Here is a 23,445-nt window from a genome sequence, read left to right as displayed (position 1 = left end):
AGGGCTTTTCTGGAATAAAGCTTAGACGTTCTTTTTCGGTCTGTCTGTCTTTCTAGCACCCTGGCAAATATTCCCCAGGAAACACACATGAAAGCAGCACCTAGGGATGGGATTAACAAAGCCTCCTCTGCAGCCGGTGCTCCTCTCAGGATTGCTTCTAAATGGTGCATCGGGGCAAGGAGGGTGTGGGCAGCACCTGGGAACTGTTTCTTGGCTGCCCCAGTGCACTGTGGTGCACAAGTTTTGTGCTTTTCCTGGACATGCTTGACGGGGGCCTGTCTCCTTTAATTGAATATCAGCCCAGCCCCTCTGCTCATCCCTGTCTCGGTCTGTCTGCTCTGCCTCTGAACACGTCTCAGGCTCCTCTCCGCAGCGCACGTCGTTTGCCTCATTTGGCACGCTGCTGCCTCGGGAAGTTCTGCAGCGGGGAGCGGATCCTGTCCTATGCCAGCTGAGCTTTCCAAGGCGGCTGAGGCAATCGCTGGCTGCCAGTCAGGGCGGGGTGTGCGGTAAAGAGGAGCAGCGGTTGGGGTAATGATAGCGTACGGTGCACACCTTGGGGTGGGGGATAGGCGACTTGCTGGGAGTGGAACAGGGCGGGGACGGCAGTGGGAGCTGTAATTACATGGGCTGGTTCCAGCCTATTCTGCTGAGCTGGGCCCTTGTGAAGAGCCCTCTTGAAGGTGTCCTGGGCTGAGAGCCTTCTATACTGTGCAGTGACCTAGCCGGGAGGCATTGTGAGCCGCGCAGGCTGACCAGACAAAACCAGCTTCTTTCCTACCAGCAACTGGTTGTTAGTGCCTTTCCCACCTGCAGCAAAATTGCACCAGCCACGGCTGCTTTTGTCCCGTGTGATTATTCAGCGGGGAGGTGATCGTCGCCAGCTGCCCGGTTCCTGGGCTGTCAGTGGGATCTGGAGGGTGTGGTGAGATGCGGAGCAGACTCTTCCCTGCATGCAGAGGGAGTATCGGCTTCCTCAGTGATTGCCACCTGCTCCTACCGTTGCAGAGCCCGTGGGCCTGTGCATCAGCAGCATTTTCACTCCATAATATACTCCAGCTTAAAGGCCTCAGCGGAGCTCTCTCCAGACCCCACTCTGTCACTTCCCATTCAGCAAGAAGGGGTCATTGCCAGCAGTTCAGGGAGCATGAGACTTTTTTTTGTGTGGTAAACTCCTGTCCTCAGCATGGCAGCACACATGGGTTTTAATTGGAGTTCTGTCACCGTATGGCCTTGAGAGTTATTTAATGGCCATGCCTGGGTTTCCCCATCTGTAAAATGGGCCTAAAACTTAGCTACCTCTCAGAGCAAGGCAGCTGTTTGGATTGAGACGTGCTAAAGAGTAATATTGCCTTAATAGCACAAGTGCCAAGTTACTGGGACATCTGAGCTGTTCCTTTTGGGGTGGGGGGAGTAATTCTGGGGAACACACAGTCCATGTGTTCTCCATTGTCTCTGGAACTAGAGCTGCTGATGCTAGAAGGTTTGGCTTCCCTAATAAAGGGGTTATGAGACCTCTTGTGGGAATTCTTCCTGGTTTGCACCTGCTGAAGGTGGGTTGAGGGGAGCTCCTTGGGAGCAGTCATTGTTCAGTGCTGTACCTCTCCTGTAAAGAATGCACATTGCAGTTGGTGTTTGGGCAGAGCTGACTGGTGTGTCTGTCCTGATGGGATCATGTCAACTCCAGCCCACAGGGTGCAAATTTGGCTCCTGGAATAGGGAGGATCCATAGCAACCTCAGGGCTAGTCCTCAGATTTGTTTCCCTTCATCTCTCTCCTTTTGATTCGTTCTATCTGCAAAAGCATTATCCTTTGAGCTTGAGAAGCTGGGCTTGCTGAGTGCACTGGGTTCTTTAGGAGCTGACCTTGAGCTCGCTTTGGTTCCAGATGATTGTCTCTGGGCATTGCTGGAAGACTGCTGCTCTGACTCCTAGAATTGCCCTTGCTTGTCTGGCGGGCTAGCTTGTGGGCTGGGATTGTTGCCAGCCTTCAGAGACGTTCTGAAGGCTGAACCCCTAAAGAGAGAAACCCCCTAAAGAGAGAGTCCTAGGGAGACTGTTCTCTCCATCAGGCACCCATTGAGCACTTGCTGAGCAGGGCAGATGTTTGTGTTAATCAGCTGGGAACTTCCACTCCACTTTAATAAAAGTTTGTTGTTTTTTGGTATGTGAATTCCTTCCAGCCTTTGGATTCCTGGCGAAGGTGCAGACTTACAAGGCATTCTGCAAAATGTGAAGTTAGGCTTGTTCCCCGTCCCAAAGACGTTTCAGTCTAAGCTCGATGGGCCACTAGCTAACTGTAGGTAGGAAGGGTGTGGCGAGAGGCACAAGGGGGACAAGATTTCTGGGCAGAAGGGTTTTAAGATGGATTTGAAGGCGAGACGGGGAATGTTTGGCAGATGAGAAGTGAGTGGCTGTTCCAAGCATAAGGGCTAGAAGGTGTGAAGCCGAGAGTGGTAGAAGGGGAGACTGAGGAAGCAGGAGAGCAGGTGGGAGGACACTAGTGCAGAGATGCAGGTAGACACAGAACTGTGGTGGGCTCTGACATTGGGGATGGAGAGCTTGGATCTGTGGGCACAAGCTGTGAGGGCACGAGTGAGTCTGATGTGGGTTTTGGGTGAGGCTGGCTTCTGTTTTTTTCTGTGTCCTAGTGAGTGAGGATTTTATATGAACTCACGGGACTGTATAAAATTCATATCTGCCCTGTAATTTCCTCTGCTTGTCAGAGAGCCTGATCAGCTCATTCTGGGCTGCTGGGCTGTGTCACTTAGGAGGCATAATTAATTTTTTCTGTGAATGAAATGTAGCTGTTTTTCCATTTCCTAGGTGATTCTGTTTCCCTTCAATGAACTCAGAATGCCCTGCTAGAGACCTTCAGGGTCTGGCCGTGCCCGGGGAGACTTGCTTATACTCCTCTCTGCTCCTCCACTTTCTGGGGCAGCTTGGCACCTGTGAAACATACCTTATCCCCACTGGCACTTCCTGCCCCTCTGATGCTGCAAGCAAGAGTTCGGGGTCACTGGGATGTGTCAAAGTGCTGCATTGCACAATGGAGAGAGATGTTGGTGCTTCAAATGAACAGCAGGGGACCCCTGAGTTGTGTCAGCTCTGCCACTGACTGGCTGTATGATCTTGAGCAAGTCACAGCACCTATCTCTGCCTCAGTTTCCCCATCTACAAAATGAGTCGAATTTCCACCTGGCAAGGGTTATGCGGCATGTGTCAGCTATGTTGGTAAAGCACGCTGAGCCCCTTGGGTGAGCAGGGATGGCTGTTTGCACTAACTAACTTTCCTGTGTCGATCCCCCCTTCCACTGCCTTTGCTTCTCATCTCGCGTCTCTACTGCTTTCCTCCTGTTTGTCTGGAGTTCTCTCGTTAGCGAACCTAAGGGGATGGATGGTAAGTTTAGTGGCGTATTGAATGACTCTCTAATGAATATTTAAGAAGTTCTTTTTCTGGCTTGTTCCTTTGCTGCCTGTGTGTCTGTGACAGGAGTGAGACCAGGGAAGGTGGAATAAGGAAATACTAGCCGTAGCCCTGGTCCGTCTCCTGCGGGCTCATGATTTGTGGCCAGCTTTGGCTGTGGTACGGTGTGTTTGTGGGGTTGGCGGACTGGAGTTCCATGGGGCGTCTGTTAGCTGCACAATCCGCTCTGCCTTGGCAGGGCCTGAGTATGGCTGTGATAAGATGGTCTCCTTCCCAAATTCTTCACACACAGCAAAGTGCAAAGGCCTGTGGGGCAGGATGGTTTTATACTGACGGTCACTGCACTGGGGCCAGGAGCAGAGCCTGAGAGAGCCTCTCTGTTCTGAGCTACTTCTCTCTCCATCCCTCTGTCTCTTCCCTCCTCCCCAGGGCTCGGTTTGCCCTATTCTTCCCTACCCCCTCCCCCTCCCCATCTCAGCCTCTCCCAAACTCAGTATGCGCCTCCCTTCCCCACTGCCTAGAGTCTGAGCCAGGTGCAAGTGAGCCGAGTGAGTTATTCCTTCCGCCACAGACCTGAAAGGGATTTTTTACAAAGGAAGGGAAGTGACCTCAGTATCGCTTGCCCCATTTCATAGAGGGCAAATGCAGAAGCCCAGACAGGGAAGTGACTTGTGCAGGGTCCGCGACAGAGCTGGGACTAGAAACCAGATTTCCTGAGTCCCAGTCCAGGTCCCTATTCACAGGATCATGCTTCCCCCTCCGCCCCAGAGGCGAGTCTCCTTTTCTTTCACTTCCCCACCCTCCTCTCAAGCTGGTTCTGCTGCTTCCTCCTCCGTCTGCAAGACCTCAGGCCAGGTCTGTGTCAGAATCTTGTGTCACTACAGTTAGTGGGATGTGTTTTTTTTGTTTTGTTTTTTTTTAATACAGCTTTTCTATACCGGCAAAAGCCTTAATGTAGACGCAATTATTTATTCTGGCATAAAAGTGCTTTGGCTGCTGCAGCTTATTTCATTCAGGGAACTGGTAGATGTGCTACTGCTGGTTTAGCACTTTTACCAGTCTACAAGGCCGGCGCTTCCACTAGACGACCCTAGGCAGTCGCCTAGGGCAGCAGGATTTGCGGGGCGGCATTGTGCCGCCCTCGGCGGAAATTCGGCGGTGGGGGGTCCTTCCACTCCGGGTCTTCGGCGGAAATTCGGCTGCGGGTCCTTCACTCGCTCCGGGACCTGCCGCCGAAGTGCCCCGAAGACGCAGAGCGGAAGGACCCCCCCGCCGCCGAATGCTCAGAGGAGGAGCGCTGCCGCCTAGGGCGCCGCTCCTGCCAGTATAGGTGGCACCTACACTAGGAGGGTTTGTCAGTACAGCCATATTGGTATAACTTTTCCTCTCCCTCCTCCCTTTCCAGCGTCAGATGCGACACTGGGGCCATATCGCTATGCTGGTGCAGCCATACCAACAAATCTTCTCTAGTGTAGTCTAGGGCCTGGTCCACACTTGGATCTATGTTGGTTAGGGGCGTGATTTCTTTTACCGCCACAGCTATGTCGGTAAAAACCCTGGTGTAGACACTGTTATACCGTTATAACTGTGCTTACCCCAGTTAGGGGAACCAACATAATTGCTAAGCAGTGCCAGTATAAACCCTTTTACACCAGCACAACGGTGTTCGAACTATACCACTCTGACTATCCCCTCCTCATGTAGACAAGGCTCAAGCTTCCCTCTCTGCTCTGGGGTTTGCTTGTCTCCGCCCTAGGTTCAGAGGAAGCCCTCTGCAGCATGCTTACTGTGAGCCTTTCCCCAGGAGCTGTGTCACTCACCACGGGTGACAATGTCATTGGTGCTAAATCAGGGAAGTGACTAATGGGTTAAATCCATCCTTGCTGCAGTCACCCTTAAAGGTGACTTTGGGACTCTAGAGATAAACAGCACCTAGGCTGCTTCCAAGTGTCACCTGTCAAGCAAGGTCAGTGGATTCAAGATCGTTGTGATCACTCAGGAGATTTTGCGAGTGGCTCCAGTGTCAGTGGATTGGGATATTTCATCCTCACCGGCTGTTTCAGATGCTTTTAATTCTTGCTGCGGAGGGCAGTTGTCGGGCTGGGAGATCTTGGGATTCCACAGGCAGGCAGACAGCTGGGTGTACAGTAGCTATTCCAGAAGCCTACAGGCTCCTTTCCCATCTCTCCTCATCTCTTTCCTTCCAGCCTCTCAGACTCTGAGCAGGCCATAATATCCTCCGCATGGAACCAGCCGCAGCTTTCCAAAGGCAGCTGGAGCAATCTCTCCCAGCCCTGGAATTTCAGATGCTCCCTTGCTCGGAGAGGGCATCTGTGCTTATGAATGGGATCTGGCAGGCTCCGTTAACCCTTTCCGGACCAGATGGGAGCAAACAACCTTTCCCTCGGACGGGAAGGCACAAACCCAGCTCACAGAAAGTGACTTGAATGCGCCAGATGAGTTGTTTGAACCCTCTCAGAGAACTGGGGTGTCCTGGCTTGGCTGGGAAATGTGAGGGCAGAGTAAAGAGTGGGGAAGAGTCCAGCAGTGTCCTCTTGCACCCCCATAAGGGATTGGGCGGGGGAAGGAGTTCAGTTCTCATCCCTTTCCCTCTACTCACGTAGCCTCACAGCTGAGCTAGCACCCCACCTCTCCCTGTGGCCACGAAAATCCTGTTCCTACGAGTGCTCGTCGCCCTGTTTCAAGCTGTTTTTGAACCCGGTTGCGCCCGAGCATGGTCGTGCCGCGCTTTGAGCTGGCACTCGGTGCTGACTCATTCACTCACCCTGCTGGAGCGCTGCCTGGCTTTAGGTAGGTCAGCTGCTCCCTCTGAGCATGGGCACCCAGCGCATGAGCAGAACTGGGGGAGGTACAGGGGGTGTGTCTCCCACCAGCTGGTCAGACCCAGTGGCGGGAGCTCGAGTGTGCAACAGCCGTGGCCGTCCCCCCGTCACGTTGACTAACCCTGCTCAGTCAGACCAGCAGAAGGTGTGAGACCCCAGCTCCCTCCTGTTCCTAAGACGGGAGCTCCAGTTTGAGAGTATTGGCTGGCTGCGGCCATATGGCCTAGGACGATGGGCATCTCCTACACAAACCTCTCCCAAACGGTGTGGGGCTTTATGGGTTAACACCCACACCTTGAGTTCTACCTGAAAGCTTATTGGTAGCCTAAGTTGCATGCGTGTCTGGTAAATATGCAGAGTTGTGTCACGATTAGAGGGACAAGGTGGGTGAGGTAATATCTTTTATTGGACCAAGCTTGTCTCTCTCACCAACAGAAGTTGGTCCAATAACATATATTACGAGAGCCCTGCAGATCTGTGGATATCCACTTGATATCCGCGGACTGTGTTTTGCGGATTGCAGATTGGATGCGGATACACATGTTGTATCCACGCAGGGCTCTGGATATTACCTCCCCCACCTTGTCTCTCTTGTAAATGGCAGTCGCACTCCCTGAATTGGGCGCTGGTTTAAGTTCTGCCATCTCTGTCTCCTCCAATGTGGTCTCCGTCCAGTCCAGACTAAGTCACAACCATCTAGCTCTCATCCGAGCCTCACGTTCCTACCGACAGCTGACTTGTGCATTTCATTGCTCCGTCTGGAGTGAGGAGGGTAATGACACGGATCTATGGGTTTTAGCTAGCAGGGTTCCCTCTGGTCTTTGTGAAAATGGGCTTAGGACCCTTCAGGAGATGAAGATGGGAGAGACCTGAACCCAAGTGGTGGATGGAAACCTGCCCTCTGGCCTCTTGGCGTCACCTGTTTGGAACTGTGCAAGCCTGGGCTCATTCCTTGCGTTAGGTCTCCTAGGCGATATTTTGCCTTCCCCCTGGCCTGTGGGAGCCTGAGGACGGGGGCTGTGCTGGAGAATTCTCGGCAGTTGTTCTGCAAACCACTGACCTATTTTCCTGTTACAATCGAGTGTTTGTGAGCAGGGAAAGGAGGGGAAAGTGAAGCCACCCTGGAACGTGTAGAGTTACTTTTTATCGTTCCGCGGGGCACAACGTTAAAGTGTTCAACAGGGCCCAGGAGAAAAGCGGGCTGAGGGCACCAGTAACTGTGGTAGCCAAGTCCTGGTTCGGGTCATCGATAAAAGCAAAGAACTCAGCCAAGTTTCTCTCTCCCTCTAGGTCAGTAATTGTTGTTGTAGTTAACGAGCCCTCTGCTTCCCTCGTTTGCGAACACCTCTCTCGGTCAGGAGGCGGGGACAGAATGAAGCGTGTAGCCTGCTGCTGGTGTGGGGATGATGGGTTGGATGGCTTCCCAAACCTCTGGGGAGCAACGTTTTTCTTGAAGTGGGGTGTTGAGGTTTAGATCCTAGCTGCATATGGAAATGAGGGTATCTGAGCAGGGTCTGGGGAATCCTGGGAGACCTGGAGAAGGAAACCTCCTCCTCCAGTTTGCGCTGTGGCCTCCCATCTTGTCTCTTTGTTCCAACCCGTCTGTGTTGTCACTTCTCAGGTTCCTTCTTTATTGTAATGGAAGCAACTTTGCTAGCGAGAAGCAGCTTTGCAGAGGAAAATTCCATTGTTCTATTTTTAGTGGTAACTTGGCTTCTTGCAATAACTTATTTTTCCTCCTTCCTCTGCCTAGAGGCAATGGAGGAATGTTGCCGGGAGCTGAGGGCCTCTTGGAGGGAGAATAGGGGGAGGTATCATTGAAGGTTAGGGGGACAGGGCCGAGGCCGCTGTATTTCAGTAGTTATAACTGTGTCTGAGTATTGTGTGCCTTAGGCACCTCTCTCCAGCGCTTTTGAGGTATAAATTCACTATGTCCTGGTGGAAAGGGGGATAAATGACGTATCCCTGGCTGCATGGGGCCTGCAGCAGTTGCTCTATTCCCTGTTCCACATGGCCACTCGCGAGCGCTCAGGTCTGCTCTCGCTCATGAAAATGAATTAATTCCATCCCCTACTGCTGCAGATCAATAAATCAATCCCTGTGTTAGGGCAGCTTCCCTTCCTGTGCAGCAGATCTTAAAAGCTGTGTCGCCCTGATACTGGGCTGTGGTTTCTGTGAGCCTCCCTCAGTCTTTGGACTCAAAGTAACATTTTTGGGGGAAGAGGGTGGGGTTCACTTTGCTTCTTCCCAGTGCAAAGGAGGCGTAGAGGGAGTGGTGCAGACTGGCTGTCTGACCTGCACATGCAGGAGCATCGGAATTGTGATACAGGGTCACACCAGTGGCTTTGTCTAATCCCATCTCCAGCACTGGCCAGTACCGGATGCTAGAGGAGGGTGTGTAAACCCCACAAGGGACAACTTTGCATTAACTTGTACATTAGGGGATGCCAAACGCTGTATTAGAAGCTTGTGCCGGGAGAGGATGGACGACTCCAGCTGTGCTTTCAAGTGGGAGATGCAAGTCAAGCAGGGGCCTGTGCATTTCTTGGGCATTTGCAGATGGGAATCGTTGTCCAAATGCGACAGTATCTTCTGTGCCTCCCTGCCTGGACTCTGTTTTGTTCTGTGTCCGTACAGTGCCTAGCGCAATGGGGTCCGGGTCCGTGACTCCTATGGTTCTACTGCCGTGCAAGTAATAATCTGTGCTTCGAGGTCAGAGGGCTGCTCCTTTACCTTTCACACATGTAATGCAAACCAAAACATCACAAGCCTGTGCAGTTATCAAGTGCAGTGTTGAAAACAGTAAGCCAGGCTGCCAGGTCAGCCTCCAGCTGAAAGCACGTGCTCTTCTGAAGCCTGGGAGACTGCTAAGACAGGGGCGGTTTGGATGGGTAACAAATCAGTGTGAAGCATGCACAGGGGCTGGTGGCTGAGCTATGTTTCCAGGGGTCAGAGGTTCAGGGCTGGCCTCTGCCTACCAGGCCGGTGTGAGCTGCAGAAACTCTCACAAAGAACCAGTTGTTAGAGAATCTGTAAAGTCATTTCCTAAGCTAGCTGTGAAGGCTGGAGATGTTATGGTTTTGCCTCCCGTCCGTTCTGCTTTCCAGTCCCAGAGGGAGATGGGCCTCCCTCTCCATGCTGAAAACTTGCTTTCCCTTCAGCAGACCAGAGGGACAAGGTGTAATTCAACCCCTCCATCTGCTCCGTATGACATTCCTGCCTGCACCCCAGACAATGGTTGGGGGGAGGGATCATTGCTGTAGAACAAATGGCCTGTTAACGTAACACCTGCTTTTGTCACTGTGGTTTTTAGAGGCGCTGGAGCAATTTTGGCTCATTCGTTCCTGGACAAACAGCTGTTAAGGGGCGAAAGTGGCAACTGGCCTCCGGGATTTGTTCCATTTCAAATGAAACTGATATGGTCTGCGTGTGTCTGTCTCTGCCTAGGCTGCTTGGGAGCCTGTGATGATCCCAGCTGGGTTGTGGATTGAGGAGGGAGGCGAGTCGGTCCTATCCCTGCCAGAAGGACAGGGACTAACTTCCACTGCGAATTCCTCTATTGTACTATGTTGTTGCTTTGTCACTGCCTTTTCCTCTGTTGGTAAAATTTGTACCAGAGGGAACTGATTTTACTCCAACTCCAAACTGAATAACTCGCTGCTCAGAGTGAAATATACCACACAGGTTTGTTTAAGGGGGAGGAAGCATCCCGACCTGCTGTGTGGTTAGATCCCACAATGCCCTGTCCTGTCTGCTATGAATAGCCCCTTCTCTGCTGTGGTGTGTGCTGTGCTGACCTGCCTACTGATTTGTGCTGCAGAGAGACACATGGGGTAGTGTCACTGGGGCTGATGCTTTCAGTGTGTATCCCCCTGGGTGAATGCCAACTCGCCAGACCCTTTTCACCCAAGCCAGCCCTGCAATCTTTTTGGCTTCTGTTATAAACTGGGATGGAGCAGTCATGCTTGTGGGGGGTGCAGATCTGGGATGTGTGAAGTTTCATAATTCTAAGGCCAGGAGGGACCATTGGGATCATCTAGTCTGACCCCCTGTACAGCACAGGCCAGAGAACGCCCCCAAAATAATTCCTAGGGCAGAGCTTTTAGAAGAACATCCAGGCTTGCTTTAAAAATGGTCAGTGATGGAGAATCCACCATGACCCTTGGTAAATTGTTCCAATGGTTCATTACTCTTAGTGTTAAAAATGTACGCCTTATTTCCAGTCTGAATTTGTCTAGTTTCAACTTCCAGCCATTGGATCGTGCTAGACCTTCCTCTGCTAGGTAGAAGAGCCCGTTATTAAATGTTTGTTTCTCGTGTAAGTACTTATAGACTGTGATCGTCACCCCTGAACCTTCTCTTTGTTGAGCTAAATAGATTGAGCTCCTGGAGTCCGTCACTTCAAGGAGAGCCCTCTGTGACTTCTGAATATCTGTCTGGCTCCAGCATTTATTCATGTGCCCATCTCTTGTGGTATCCTGCACATCATGTCTGTTGCTAAAGAATAACATTGGTTCAGGCGGAAAAGAATGTGTGTTCTGCCCTTCCGCTGTTTCTGCTGCTTTGAGTTGTTCTTACGTGTTTGTCTTCAGGAGCAACGCTATCACTGCCTGTTCTGCACACAGGTGTCTTGCATTGCACCATGCAGGAGGGAGCCCTAGAGGTTCATCCTGCCCTCTAGTGACGGGGCAGCCGGCCGCTGAGTGGGGGCATTGTTCTCTGACCCAGTTGTTCAAGGGTCTCTTGCTTTGCATGGCTTGAGGAAAGATGGGAGAGGGGCCATCTATTGCTGTAATCTCAGAGAAGGCTTTTGTGGTTGATAAAACTAGACTCGCCAGAACCGGACTGCTCAACAGCTGTGTTTTGCCGTTGTTTAATCTGACAAAATCCTTTGGAAAGGAATTGGGAGGAAATATGAAGCAAGTGACAAACCAGCATCCAGTGACTTGGGACACCACTCATTTCAGTGTGTAAAAATAGTCTGTTACTCTGCAGTGAGTCATGAACCTACAGCACCAATGGCTATGGACAAGGAGGTGTGGCGCTGACCGCATAAACTACCAGAGCTAAGCTCAGTCCATCCCGGTCCTGAAATGCTGGTTATTGTGTCATTCTGTGAAGGGACTTGGTATTTACAACCTGAGTAAGCAGGCAAGGTCCCTGCCCTGAAGAGTTTACAGACTAAGGGCTTGGCTACACTTACAAATTTGCAGCGCTGCAGCAGTGTGTGAAAACACACCCTCTCCAGCGCTGCAAATTGCGGCGCTGCAAAGCGCCAGTGTAGTCAAAGCCCCAGCGCTGGGAGCGCGGCTCCCAGCACTGTCCGTTATTCCCCACAGGGAGGTGGAGTACGGACAGCGCTGGGAGAGCTTTCTCCCAGCGCTGGTGCTTTGACTACACTTAGCGCTTCAAAGCGCTGCCGCGGCAGCGCTTTGAAGTGTAAGTGTAGCCAAAGCCTAACTCAGAAACTAACACAGGCAAAAGATTGTGGCCGTTCTTACTAAGGAGAGACTTTCTGGAAGGAGCAGGTGATGGGGAGGAGCGGGAGACTATTCCGAGTGCAAGGGCTGCATGCAGGAAGGTGTAAGGCTGAGTAGGATGAGGGGAGCGGTAAGGAGTGGGAGCAGTTTAGGGAGGGTATGAAAGTTTCTGGTGCACAGGGTGGGTTTTTCGATTCCATCTCATTCCTTCTGCCCTGCGCTTCAGGGCTCTTCAGCAAACGATCGCGGGTTCGTTCTCTCCGTCTCTCTCAGGGTGGGTTTCATTTGATTGTTTTGCTTTTGGCTGAGTTTATATTTGAGCAGAGTTCTCTTGTTCAGCTCCACTCTGGCCTCTGTTCTGCTGAGGGCGTCGAGTTACGAAAGGGGAGCGTGTGGCACGCTCCAGAGCTTACACTCAGTCGCATTCCACTCACATCACTCCGGGCTATTCTTTGTTGCCAAAATTCTTCGAAAACAAGTAAATCTCCTTTTTGATTTTGTAACTCTTTCGCCATCCGTGCACGAGGGAGCATCTCCCTGAAGCATATGGTTAGTGGTGGGGCCTTATCGGATTTCCATCCACAACACACAAGACAGGAGAAGATAGCAACTGGCAAGCGTTTAGTGTGCTTCTTTATTACAATACTTGGGCCCTTGGATGACACGCTTCACATCCAGCGCTTTCTTAGCACTTTATAAACATTTGTCCTTCTTATTCCCTGTTAGCCAGGGGTCCTTATTGCCATTTTACTGACGCACTGAGAGCCAAAGTGTCTTTCCCATGGTTTTGCAACCATTGGTCTTGCAGTCACTGAGACTAGAACCCAGAAGCCCTGTGTTCTGACTAAGAAGTGCATTCCCACCCTTCTCCTCCTCTCTAGGACATTGCGCCCATGAGTTCTGCTGTCCTTTCTATAGATCTATACAGACATATAAAAATAAAATAAGGAAACTTCTCCCCAGTCACACTTATTAGTCAGCTGTGCTCTTGTGTGCAAGATCTCCAGTACAGATGGTCCTTGAAATCCAATGCCTGTATGTGGGAGAGGAGAGAGAAAGAGAGAGGTGGATGGGGTAGGGGCTGGAGCCAGAGCCAGCCAGTTACATGCAGAAGGTTGGTCTGTAGTTTCATGGCTAATTTGCACAAAGGGGGCTGGCTTAGGTGGGGGAGGTTTTAATGCACTTCATCAAATAAGGAGCCACTAAGGGCTGAAATGCAGTGAGGCGCTTTGGTGACATCACCACTGAAGGGTGGTCAAAGTGCAATTCTTGTGTGACTGACTGGCTGTGGATGCAGAGCAGAGGAGGATCCGGGACAAATCGGGGTCTCTGCGTTCTCGGCGCTGTGGCACTATGCTCACAACTCCTTACAGCTGAACGGGGCAGGCTCGGCAGGGCCATGAATGCGGAGAAGTACAGGAAGTTCCTGGATGGGCTCAACAACCTGAAAGGTATTTGTAGACCTCCCTGCTGGGCATGCAGACGGGGAGAGGCAGCTGCACCAGCACCCACTGAGTGTCGGACTGTCTGGTCCTTTCACTTGCAGGGCTAGGGGGTGTTTGCAATCGGTGTTCTTGGGGCTGGATAGAAGACAAATCGCTAATGAACAGGATTGTAGGACGGGGAGCAGAGCGTAAGGAGTTCTGGCGGCTCTAGTGTATTCCCTGGGTGCCTGGCAGTGTCGGGCCACCTGCTCTCTGGCATGCATTGGGGAAAGCCAGTCCTCCAGGGAGACTAGGGACTTTCTGGCCTCGGATTAAGGCAGCTGTGCATTCTCTGACCATAGGAAGCAAGCAAAGGCCTTACTGTGCACAAACCTGTGGCCCTGTCTTATTTCTTGTGTCTGTCCCTTGTATTGGTTCTTAGTTAGCAGTCGATGCATCTGATGAAGTGGGTTTTAGCCCACGAAAGCTTATGCCCAAATACATTTGTTAGTGTCTAAGGTGCCCCGAGGACTCCTCGTTGTTTTAGTGAGCAGTGCGTCAGAGTTGAAACATGGAGCAGTCCAGTGGCGGAGACAAGCCGAGGCTACGTTAGAAATAACACAGCCACACACACACAAAAAAAGCAGTTCTATTATTGTAACTCTGTGGCGAGTTGGCTGAGGAGTGCAGACAGAAGGGAGTTAGTTAGCAGAGTCCCCTGCTGCACTCAAGGCGGTTTATACAACCTGTGGCTTTGTGTCTTCTGCTGGTTGAGGATGTGTTAACCAGGCGCCTGTATGTGTGTGATTGCATCTTGATGTGGTTAGGGGATGTGTCAAGCTCTGAATCAGAGCATGGCTGGCAAAGGGAGGAAACAGGAGCCCTGGATTTGCCATTTGGCACCCGCTCTTGTTCCGTTCACTTCCTATCTGGACTGGTACGGCCCCGTTACTGGAGTATTTGAGCGCCTCACAATCTGCCGTGTGTTTCTCCTCCCAGCGTCCCTGGGAGGCAGGACAGTGCCATTACCCCATTTTACAGGTGGGGACAGAGAGCCCGAGTGACCTGCACCAAGTCACAAAGGCATTGGGGGTGGAGCAAGGAATTGACGCTGGGTCTTCCAAGTCGTCGACTAGCACCCTAACCACTGGGCCATCCTTCCTCCTTCCCCAGAGACGCCTGGATGTTGTGATTTTCCCTTTCCAACCTGCACAGGGCAGAATGCTCAACTTCCCTTTTCATTCAGCCACTGACTGACTTTCAGCTCTGTTTCTAATCATCCCAAGGTTGAATGGGGAGGCTGGGAAAGGAATCTGTTAACAGGATATTTGATCACACTCTCTGTGGCCTCTGACAGCAGGTGGCTGATAGGCAGCGAGAGGCAGAGAGAGAAAGCGCCTGATGAAGCAACCCAGCCTTCAAGTGAAAGGAAAGCTGGGGGAGAGGTGGCTGTGTTTGTGGTGGCTCTCCAGGTGATGGTGGTGGTTCGTAGTCTATGAATTGAGGGCGGGGCATGGAGGCGGTACCTGGGATTCAGGATGTCCGCCTGCACTTGGATGGAGCTGACGAGTTTTTGCCAGTTCCTGTAGGAACTGCTGCTTATCCTTGGCTTCTTCACCTACAGCAGCTCCCTCCTGCATGTCAGTCACGATACAGCTGGGGCATCTCCCTGTCTCAGCAGCGTAGCCTGGCCAGGGGAATAACCCGGGCATCTCTCTCTGGAGCCAGCAGCAGATGCATGCTTTACTCTCCCTCCGCTCCATTGCCTGCTGACTGGGTGTGGGCAGAGGGACAGCACCCAGCAGGACTCTGTGGCAAAGCAGAGTCCTATAGCTGGGGCTGTGTCGTCACCTTGTCTTTATTCCAGCTATGGGCACTTGGGTGGGTTGTGACGGTAGCTGCGCTCTGAGCTTTGTGGCACTAAGCAGGAGGGTGTGGATGGGCCTGGGGATTTAACCAGAGAGAGGGGAACAATTCCTGTGGGATTCAGGTGCCTGTCAGCCAGTGGCGGTTTTATTGGCTTCTCCCTTTACAGCACTTCCTCTACTTCTGGGTTTTCCCAGCTGATCTGGGGGCCTTGTGTAACAAGGGTGAGTGAATTCCATGTTTAACTTAGCAGGGAGCCAAGGGAGACGTCATTGCAAAGGCTCTCGGTATCCTCACCTGCTTTCCCTTGCTTGGCTGTACAGGCTCTACGCCTACAACGGCGAGCGGTTGATGTTGATCGCACGAGGGGGTAAATCCAACCCCCTTCGTGCTGCGACAGCTGCCTGAGTTACAATGTCCAGGAGTAACGGAATGCACTTTTTTATGCTGGCGCAGTGTCCATCATGAATTTCTCGTTCTCCTCTCTGCGGCTGGCATTGGGAATCCATGTAAAACGAACCCCGTACTGCTAGCGGCTGAGCGAGGGGGGCGCTGCAGCTGAGGCAACCGGTGGACTCCTAGCTGGCTCTGGCTCCGGCTCCCACCCCCCGTGGCCAGCGCGCTTCCGCCCATTCTTGAGCGCTAAAGCAGCTGTAGCCCAAATGGGCGTTGGGCTGGGCCAGGGTGCTGCCTTGCTGTCGGCTTCCGCTGGCTGCCTTGAGTTCTTAGGTCATTCTTTTGGGAGTGTGGGTGTGTGGGGGGGTTCTCCTTCTTCGCTATCGCGTTCCTTTGCGTACTGAGCCTCTCCCCTTCTCCTAAGCCTGGCTGCTGCTGCCTCTGAGCTGTGGAACACAGTTGGGAAAGGTAGTGGGGTTCCTGCTGAGTTTTGGGGGAGGATCAGGCCTCTGTCAGGTTACTTCTATCCAAGGCCCTTCCAGTTTGTTTCACTGGAGCATTGTCCTGTAGAACCTTGCAGCCTGTTCTTGGAGTACGGTGCAGAATGAGAAGTGGAGGACACTTCGGCCGAGCTCAAGTCAGCAAGTTGTTGCGGGTACTCGGGCCATGTGTTTCCATCCTTGTTCTGGGGCTCACTGCTAAACACGCTCTGATCCTCAGATCTTGTTCCCCATCTCCTGATTAGAGCAGGGCGAAACATACAAATTTAACCCATTTGTGTGGGAGAATTGCATGCGAACATAGATTTAAAATTTTTTTTAAAACAAATTCGTTGGTTGCTGGGAAGTATTCAGCTATTTCACAGACATAATTCAGCCTCTGGGCTGCTCACAAACCGCTCAGCAAGACTGCTGTTTCGAATATTTGCTATTCAGGCAGCGTGATTGATCGCCAAGGGCTCACAATATTTCAGCGCCTTGATCAGATGACTCCCAGATCCGCAGGAAGCTTTCAAGGAAACTGTGCTACTGCTTCGTGTGTGAGCAGTGGCGCAGATTCACGTACGCACAGGAACGCACCGCGCTTTCCTCTTGCCACAAACCTCGCTTTTGCAAACCAAAATGTGCTGGTACGCGTGGAAATGAAAAGGGGTCAAGAATCCTGCACAGAGCAGATCTGGAGTTCTTATTCCAACACGCGTCTGCCTGTTTCGTGTGTAGTGTCTGCCCAGCCCTGCTCCCAGGAGGGTAACAAACGCACCATAATCACTGCCCTTGTTTTTACTGTGCCTTGTTCTCCCATCATCCTCTAGAGACGTTCATGCCAGTTTGAGGAACAGATAGATGTGAAGATCCCCACAGAGGCTGAGAGGAGGAGGTGAAGAATAAAGGATGACTATAAAGAATCCATTAGGAAAGTGAAAGAATTTCCTTTGTGGTTGTGCTCAATGCTTTACTGTTGTTCTGTATTCAGGTGCCATGGTGATGGGGCCCTTAGCAGTACCTAAGAGGACAGATACAGACACGTACTTGTCTTACTGTAGTTATTTTGTTTGTTAGTACCCAGAGTCTTCCTGTCTGCCTACTCCCAGATATTTGTCACGCACCCATCGCCATGGTATCTAGGTGTAGTGCCTGGGTGCTCAGTGACCAAATACTCCCATTGAGCTGAAACGCAGCCCTCAGCCTCTTCCTGAGGCTGCAGAGTTTGGACAAAGCTGGTGAAAAGCAAGTTTTTATTGCTGGTGAGCTCCACCATCTCTATTCATCTGCCAGGGAGGTACGAGCAGCAGCGGATATTGGGGTTGGGAGCATTTCATATGTAAATGTCCGTGAGTGCAGTTCCCTGACCCCGGGCAAGTTGCCAGTGCAGCTCTCGGTGATGCAGAGTTTGAGCAAAGGGCTGGAATGCTTCCCCTCTCCTCTGAGACCCAGGGGCTGCCTGGCCTGGAGAGATGCTGGCGGTAGTGGCACTGCCAGCTCCCTTATCGAAGAATGGCTCCATTCCCGCCCCGCTGGGGACGATGGATGCCTGTTCCTTGACAGCTTGGAGTCACGCAGAACCGGGATGAGCCCTCTGCCCCCGCAGCCACTGCAGTGTCCCCTGGGTTAGCTGTTTGGATTTGGTGCTTTTTGAAATGCATCCAGCTGTCAGCCTTCTCTGCCTGGGAGGAGAGAGGGAGCGCTGCCTTTCAGGAAAGGTGGAAGAGATGGGCTGTCCCTCTGAGCCTGCAGTGTCCTGTTTCCTTCCCTCCTTGGAACAGGGGCCAGAGGAAACAGATTTTCCTTTAATAGCCTTGTTTGCTCTCAGACTGGAGGTTGTTTTGGAGAGCGGATTGGATAATGCATAGATCAAGGAGCCTTCCCTGAAAATGTCCTGTCTCAGATTTCCCAGTGCAGCAGATTGACGCTGCCCCAAGGTGACTGATGCCACAGACTTAGCTCAGGGAGGCTGACTCCGAATTTCTTGCAGGGTTAATTTTATCTCTGATGTCACCAGCAGCAGTTTCACTTTCTCAGAAGCTTGTGGCTTGCTGGCAGCCAAATGTAAACAGGCACCTTCCTGGCCTTACCCAACATGCCTTGGGAATTGTCCGAATAACTTCCTCACTTAATCTGTCATCCACGGACGGACAGGCCCTGGGTGGTGGGCGGCAGTTGCTGGCCCAGGAAAGTTTCTGATTTTTTTTCCCCCACGACTAGCCACCCAAACGTGGAATTAGGGTCATGCTGGGGTGTGCACATACGCAGTCCACTCACACCTGAGCAGCGATGGGGCTGGCACTGGGGACAGCTGAATGGCACTGACAGTCCAAAGTTTTAGTGTTTTGTAAAAATTGCCAGAATGACATTGCCTGGAGACCGCCGCCCGTCTACACTGCATACAAGGCTCCCCTACCTGTCTGCTTCATCCTGTCCTGGAGGGGACCACCTCTTGGATGGAGATGTACTGGTCTCCGTGGCCTGCTCAGCCCTCTCTCTCTCTGCTGAGGCCAGTGGCGGATTAGTCCCTGGGTGAATGGGGCCCGTATCCGGGGCCCCTGGCCAAATGGGGGGTTCCCGCACTCCGACCCACTTCGCCCACCCACCCCGCACCCTGACCCAGTTCCCCAGCAGGAGTGTTGGGCGTGCAGGGGAAGCGCCCACACCCTAACCCAGCTCCCCGGCAGGAGCGCATGGTGGGTGGAACAGGGCAAGCCCCCACGCCCTGACCCCACTCCCCAGCAGGAGTGTTGGGCAGGTGGGGGAAGCCCCCACGCCCTGACCCCACTCCCTAGCAGGATTGCCGGCCGGGGGGACTGCAGGCGGAAGGGGTGGGGAGGGCCCCCCACTTGTTCTGGCCCAGAACCCCAAAAACCCCTAATCTGCCTCTGGCTGAGGCTGATAGCAAAGGGAGGCATTGGTGGTGGTTTGTGTTGTAACTGGGATCTCGTCCACTAGACTCTGGCTTGAGACCCTCGAGCCAGTTTCGCAGAAGCCGCCAAACAGCCTGCAGATGGTCATGACTTCGTTGCCGCGAGCTGGATTTGACCCGAGGACCGAGAGGTGAAAGGCTCCATCTCTCCTCTTCAGGTCCCCTTGCACGGCACTTTTTTATCCTCTGCCTGAGTGGGATCTAAGGTCACAGTCGAACCTGCATGTTCTTCAGAGCGAGAGCTGCTGTTCTTCTCCTCCTCCCCCCTCCCGGAGGGGTGATTCGAGTGACAAAAGAATTCTTATATAAAATGTGTCCCTGTGCCTCTGCCAATCTGCTGCTTTCAGTCCTGCTGCAATGCTGCTAAATCTTCTGTGCCTTGTAGTGCTGGAGAGGGGTCGGAAAGGTAACTGGTAGTTTCTGATGAGAGTCACTTGCTCTGTTTAGGTGTCCTCGTTAACCCAGAAGAGGAGACTGCTAAATGCTCGGAGTGATGCTGGAGGGGGCCAGTAGCAGCTCCCCTCTGCGATTCAGGGTTCTGGGATGAATCTGCTGTCATTGCTTTGAAGTCATGGGTGATGAAACCCCCCATCTGTTCTCTGGCGACAGCACCATATGTTCAACATGGTGTTTCCTTTACAAGCCTAGTTGTCAGGCACTGCAGAATCCTGCTTTCCCCCAGATCCATCTCTGTGGAGGGAGAGAGTAATAGTACCTAGACCAGCAGATCTCAGAGCACCTGGCCAAAGGAGATAAGTATCATTACCCCATTTTACAGAAGGGGAAACTGAGGCACAGAGCCATGAAATGACTTGCTCAAGGTCACCCAGCAGAGCTGGGAATAAAACCGAGGTCTCCTGAGTCCCAGTCCAGTGCTCTACCCATTGGGCCAACAACATCAGCTATTCACACCAAACAGCTACTTGGTTGGACTTGCTCCTCTTGTTTCCAGCAACTCATCCGCTCAAAGCTGACCTTCCAGAAGTCGCCTTCCTGCGATAGGCCTCAATTGTGTGTCATGCTCAAGGCTCGGGGTAATGGGTAACAATAGCACTGATTAGTCTTGCATGTCCTGGCTGCAAGCGAGCCTAGCGATGTGATGGGCCGGCCGCGTGGCTGTGATTTGGAGCGCCGAGGTTTCTTAGGAGTCTCTTGCTCATTCTGGGAGTGTGGAAATGTGGGAATTGTGAATCCAGCATGAGGAGGGTGTTCCTGGGTCTGCTAATAGCTGTCCCAGGGGTCGGCAACCTTTCGGAAGTGCTGTGCCAAGTCTTCATTTATTCACCCAATTTAAGGTTTCGCGTGCCAGTCATACATTTTAACGTTTTTGGATGGTCTCTTTCTATAAGTCTATATATATATATATAACTAAACTATTGTTGAATGTAAGGTAAATAAGGTTTTAAAATGTTTAAGAAGCTTCATTTAAAATTAATTTAAAATGCAGAGCCCCCCGCACCGATGGCCAGGACCCGGGCAGTGTGAGTGCCACTGAAAATCAGCTCGCGTGCTGCCTTCGGCACCCGTGCCATAGGTTGCCTACCCCTGTATCTGATTGGAGAATAAAGGGAAGTGGTGGAAGCCTCATCCTTTGGGCACTGACCAGTAGGCTGGTTGAAGCACTAGGACGTTGTAGGCAGTGTATGCTGCAGTAACCTCTTGGGAACTGAACTGAGTCACCCATTCGGTGTCTTCTGTGAAAAGCCTTTTCTTTATCTTAGTGCCTTAGCGGAGGGGAAAAAGGCAGCGTGGAATCCTGTGTGTCTGGGCCACTCTGATCCTGACATGCAGCGAGAAGTCGCACCCTGACTTGGCACTGAATTCAGCCACTGAAAGCCCCAGAAAGGGAGCAGTGACGCTCGCAGAGTGGCTGGCAAATGGGGAGGGGAGAAGGGGGCAAGAGAGTGGCGGGGGGCAGGTCAGGCCATCTCCCCTGCGTCTGGTGTTCCCATCAGTGTTTACGTTGGGCTGGTCAGGTGATAGCTTCCTCCACTAGGAGCGCTGGTCCTGGGGCTGCATTTGAGCCACCCAAGGTGCCTGCGAGTGATAAGAGGTCTGAGCTGGAGATCTCTCCGAGCCAGCAGTGGGTGGGGCCCTTTTTTCCCTGAAACATGGCGCGCAGTTCCGGCTCGTTCCACCCCGGCATTGTGTACTGGTGGGATTGGGCGTTATGCAGGAGTGTCGAGTAGAACCCCCATCTAGCGTTCTGATTGGGGAAGAGCGGGCGAGAGAGAAGCGTGAATTCGACTGCTTGCTGCGGCTAGGCGGATGCCGATGCTCATCAGCACTGGGGACGTGCACCTGCCGTATCCTGGCTGGCTGCTCGGTCGCTTGCTGTCACCCCTCACCGTCGTATCTGAGCGCCTTTCGTGTAAAAACAGGACAAATAGTTGATGCAGGAAAAATTCACCTCATGTGACTGAGGAAGGAGCTGAGTCACTTGCTTGGTGTCTGGTATTTTGGACCGAACCTAACAGATGTCCCCTGTGCCACACTGGGTGTTTTCTTTTTTGTGGGGAGGCGATAAAGTGATGGGGGCTTGGATGCAGGTGGAGGTGAAATCTCAGAGTGACTTTGAGCTTTTATTATGGTTTATCCAGCGTTGTGTGGGTTAATTTCCATCCTTCACAGGCCCTGGAAGGTGTGAGCGTGCTCCATGAGGGCATTCTGCAGGCTCCTGTGTTCCTGGCAAGGTGCTCTGCTCACGGTGTCTGGGTTCCAGAGAAACCTTGGTGATACTCTGGATCCCTGGTGTAAATGCTCCAGGTGGGGAGGATGTGCGCACCCTGGAAGGGTCTGACTGAGCCCTGCAGGAATGTGCCATGTTCTGGACTGGGGCAAGGGGGACTGGATCAGCCGGTGCCGCTCTAATGAATGTTGCTGCACTGGTGCTCGGACAAAACAGGCAGGGAAATGTTAGCAACTAGATTATTTAATTTTGTTTTTTAATGGGGATTAAGTTTCTCTGCGGGAGAGCAGCTCTCCAGGGAGCAGAGATTTCAACCCTTTTTATTTATTCTCAAATTCCTCGCTGCCATGACACTTCAAGGCCTAGTTCAGAGAGGAGCTGACTATAGCAGCTGGAGATTAAATACAGTTGAAAATTTGCTGTGAAGTAATAAGTGACGCCCAAGCTGAGCAGCACATGCTCAAAGGGGGCATGTTTCTGCTCCTGGAGAACAAGTGTGGAAAGAACAGGACTTTCCATTTCAGTCTGGGATGATGCAAGAGTCTGAACCTTTAACTGGCATCTATCAGATGCCAAATGTGCAGATGCCCTGCATTTAGAGAACCCTTTTTGAAGCCAAAGCTGTTACGTACTGTGTATACAAAACTGGCTTTGCCACCTCTGGGACGCAGCAGCTGTTTAACAGTGTCGCCACACACCAGCGTAGGACGCAAAGGGTATGTCTATACTGCAGACTAAGCCTTGGCCTGTGGGACCTGGCCTTATGGACTCGCTGGCTCCAAGCCCATACCTACAGCCCTACGCAGACCTTCTGACTCGGGTCTGCAGCTTGACCTGTGTCCACACTGCAAAATGACGGGGCTTGGACTCCCAGTGGGACTCAGGCTCTGACCCACTCCCCAACCAGTCCTAAAACGTGGATCTTGATTGCTTGCTGACCTGAGTTAGACTGATTTGTGTGTGGTTAGAATGGGGCTTGGGCTCAAACCCAAGTCGCAGTCCAGACTTAGTGCACAGTGTAGACATACCTGAAGTGAAGAAGAGCACAACATTCCAATCAGTCACAGATGCAACAGAATTTGGCCAGGCCTTCGAGTTTTGACACCTGCTCTTCCAAGAGTGGCCTGCTTTCTTTTGTGATTCCGGTGCTCCTTGCTAGCCTTTTGGTTCAGTACTGACTCAAAGGGAAGGGTGCCACCTATTAAATCACCAGCATCTTCCTGCAGGTCTCCCACTGAAGTAGTAACCAGGTTGGACACTGCTTAGCTTCTGAGGTCTAATGAGATCACAGCTCAAGGTTTTATGGATGCTTCCAATTTATCAGTCAGGGAAAACAAGAGCCCACTGGAGTGCGTACGTCTCTTTTGAGCTCCCTTTCAGGTTGGCGCTTAGCACATCTTGCAACCTGAACAGGTTTCATGTATGTTGTGAATTCTCCCCCTCGTTGCTCTACCCTTCACTTGAAGATCAAACCCTCTGCTCGGTCCCCGTTTTAGGATTCACAGTTGGAGCTGGTGGAAGGGCAGTGATGGAGTTAATGATGTTCTGCCTGTTATGGGAGACCTTTGGTAGGTCCCTTAAAAACACACACAAGCACATGCAGGCCCACACACGCTCTCTTCACTTGTTACATTGCACCAGTGTTTCCAAACCAACTGCAAGTGCTACTCTCTTGTCTGAAAGGTGGGCAAGGGGAGAAGGTTCTGCTGGAGCGGGAGGAGGATACAGCACAAACAGTTGTTGCAGGGCAGTGTACTTTTGTAAAGAGGCAGAAGTGATTTTTGACTCGCCGAAGTGCCCTGTGTGTTCTGGCTGAAGTGGGCTTCCTGTGTGGAGCTCAGTATAAATATACAAAGGCACAAACGCACCCAAAACAAAGTGCAGATAGTTCCCACAAGCCTAACATT

The 23,445-nt window shown here is 52.1% G+C and overlaps 1 protein-coding gene across 2 annotated transcripts in view; it reads left to right on the top strand.

Annotated features, from left to right (window-relative positions):
- Positions 1–23,445, top strand: part of MACF1 (microtubule actin crosslinking factor 1) — a 236,991-nt gene that overhangs the window by 10,521 nt on the left and 203,025 nt on the right. The window contains exon 1 of one of the 2 annotated variants that reach the window (XM_044997588.1): positions 13,134–13,200. The exons of the other annotated variant lie outside the window; for it this stretch is intronic. Within the exon in view, the coding sequence (XP_044853523.1) occupies positions 13,149–13,200 (52 nt within the window). The 5' untranslated portion in view covers positions 13,134–13,148. Of the gene's footprint in view, positions 1–13,133; positions 13,201–23,445 lie in introns of those variants that run through there. 2 annotated transcript variants of the gene reach the window in all.

The sequence above is a fragment of the Mauremys mutica genome, chromosome 23, assembly GCF_020497125.1.
Source record: "Mauremys mutica isolate MM-2020 ecotype Southern chromosome 23, ASM2049712v1, whole genome shotgun sequence".
In the NCBI taxonomy this organism is placed as follows: domain Eukaryota; kingdom Metazoa; phylum Chordata; order Testudines; family Geoemydidae; genus Mauremys; species Mauremys mutica.
Note: the sequence above shows the minus strand (reverse complement) of the source record. Positions and strands in the feature narration are given on the sequence as shown.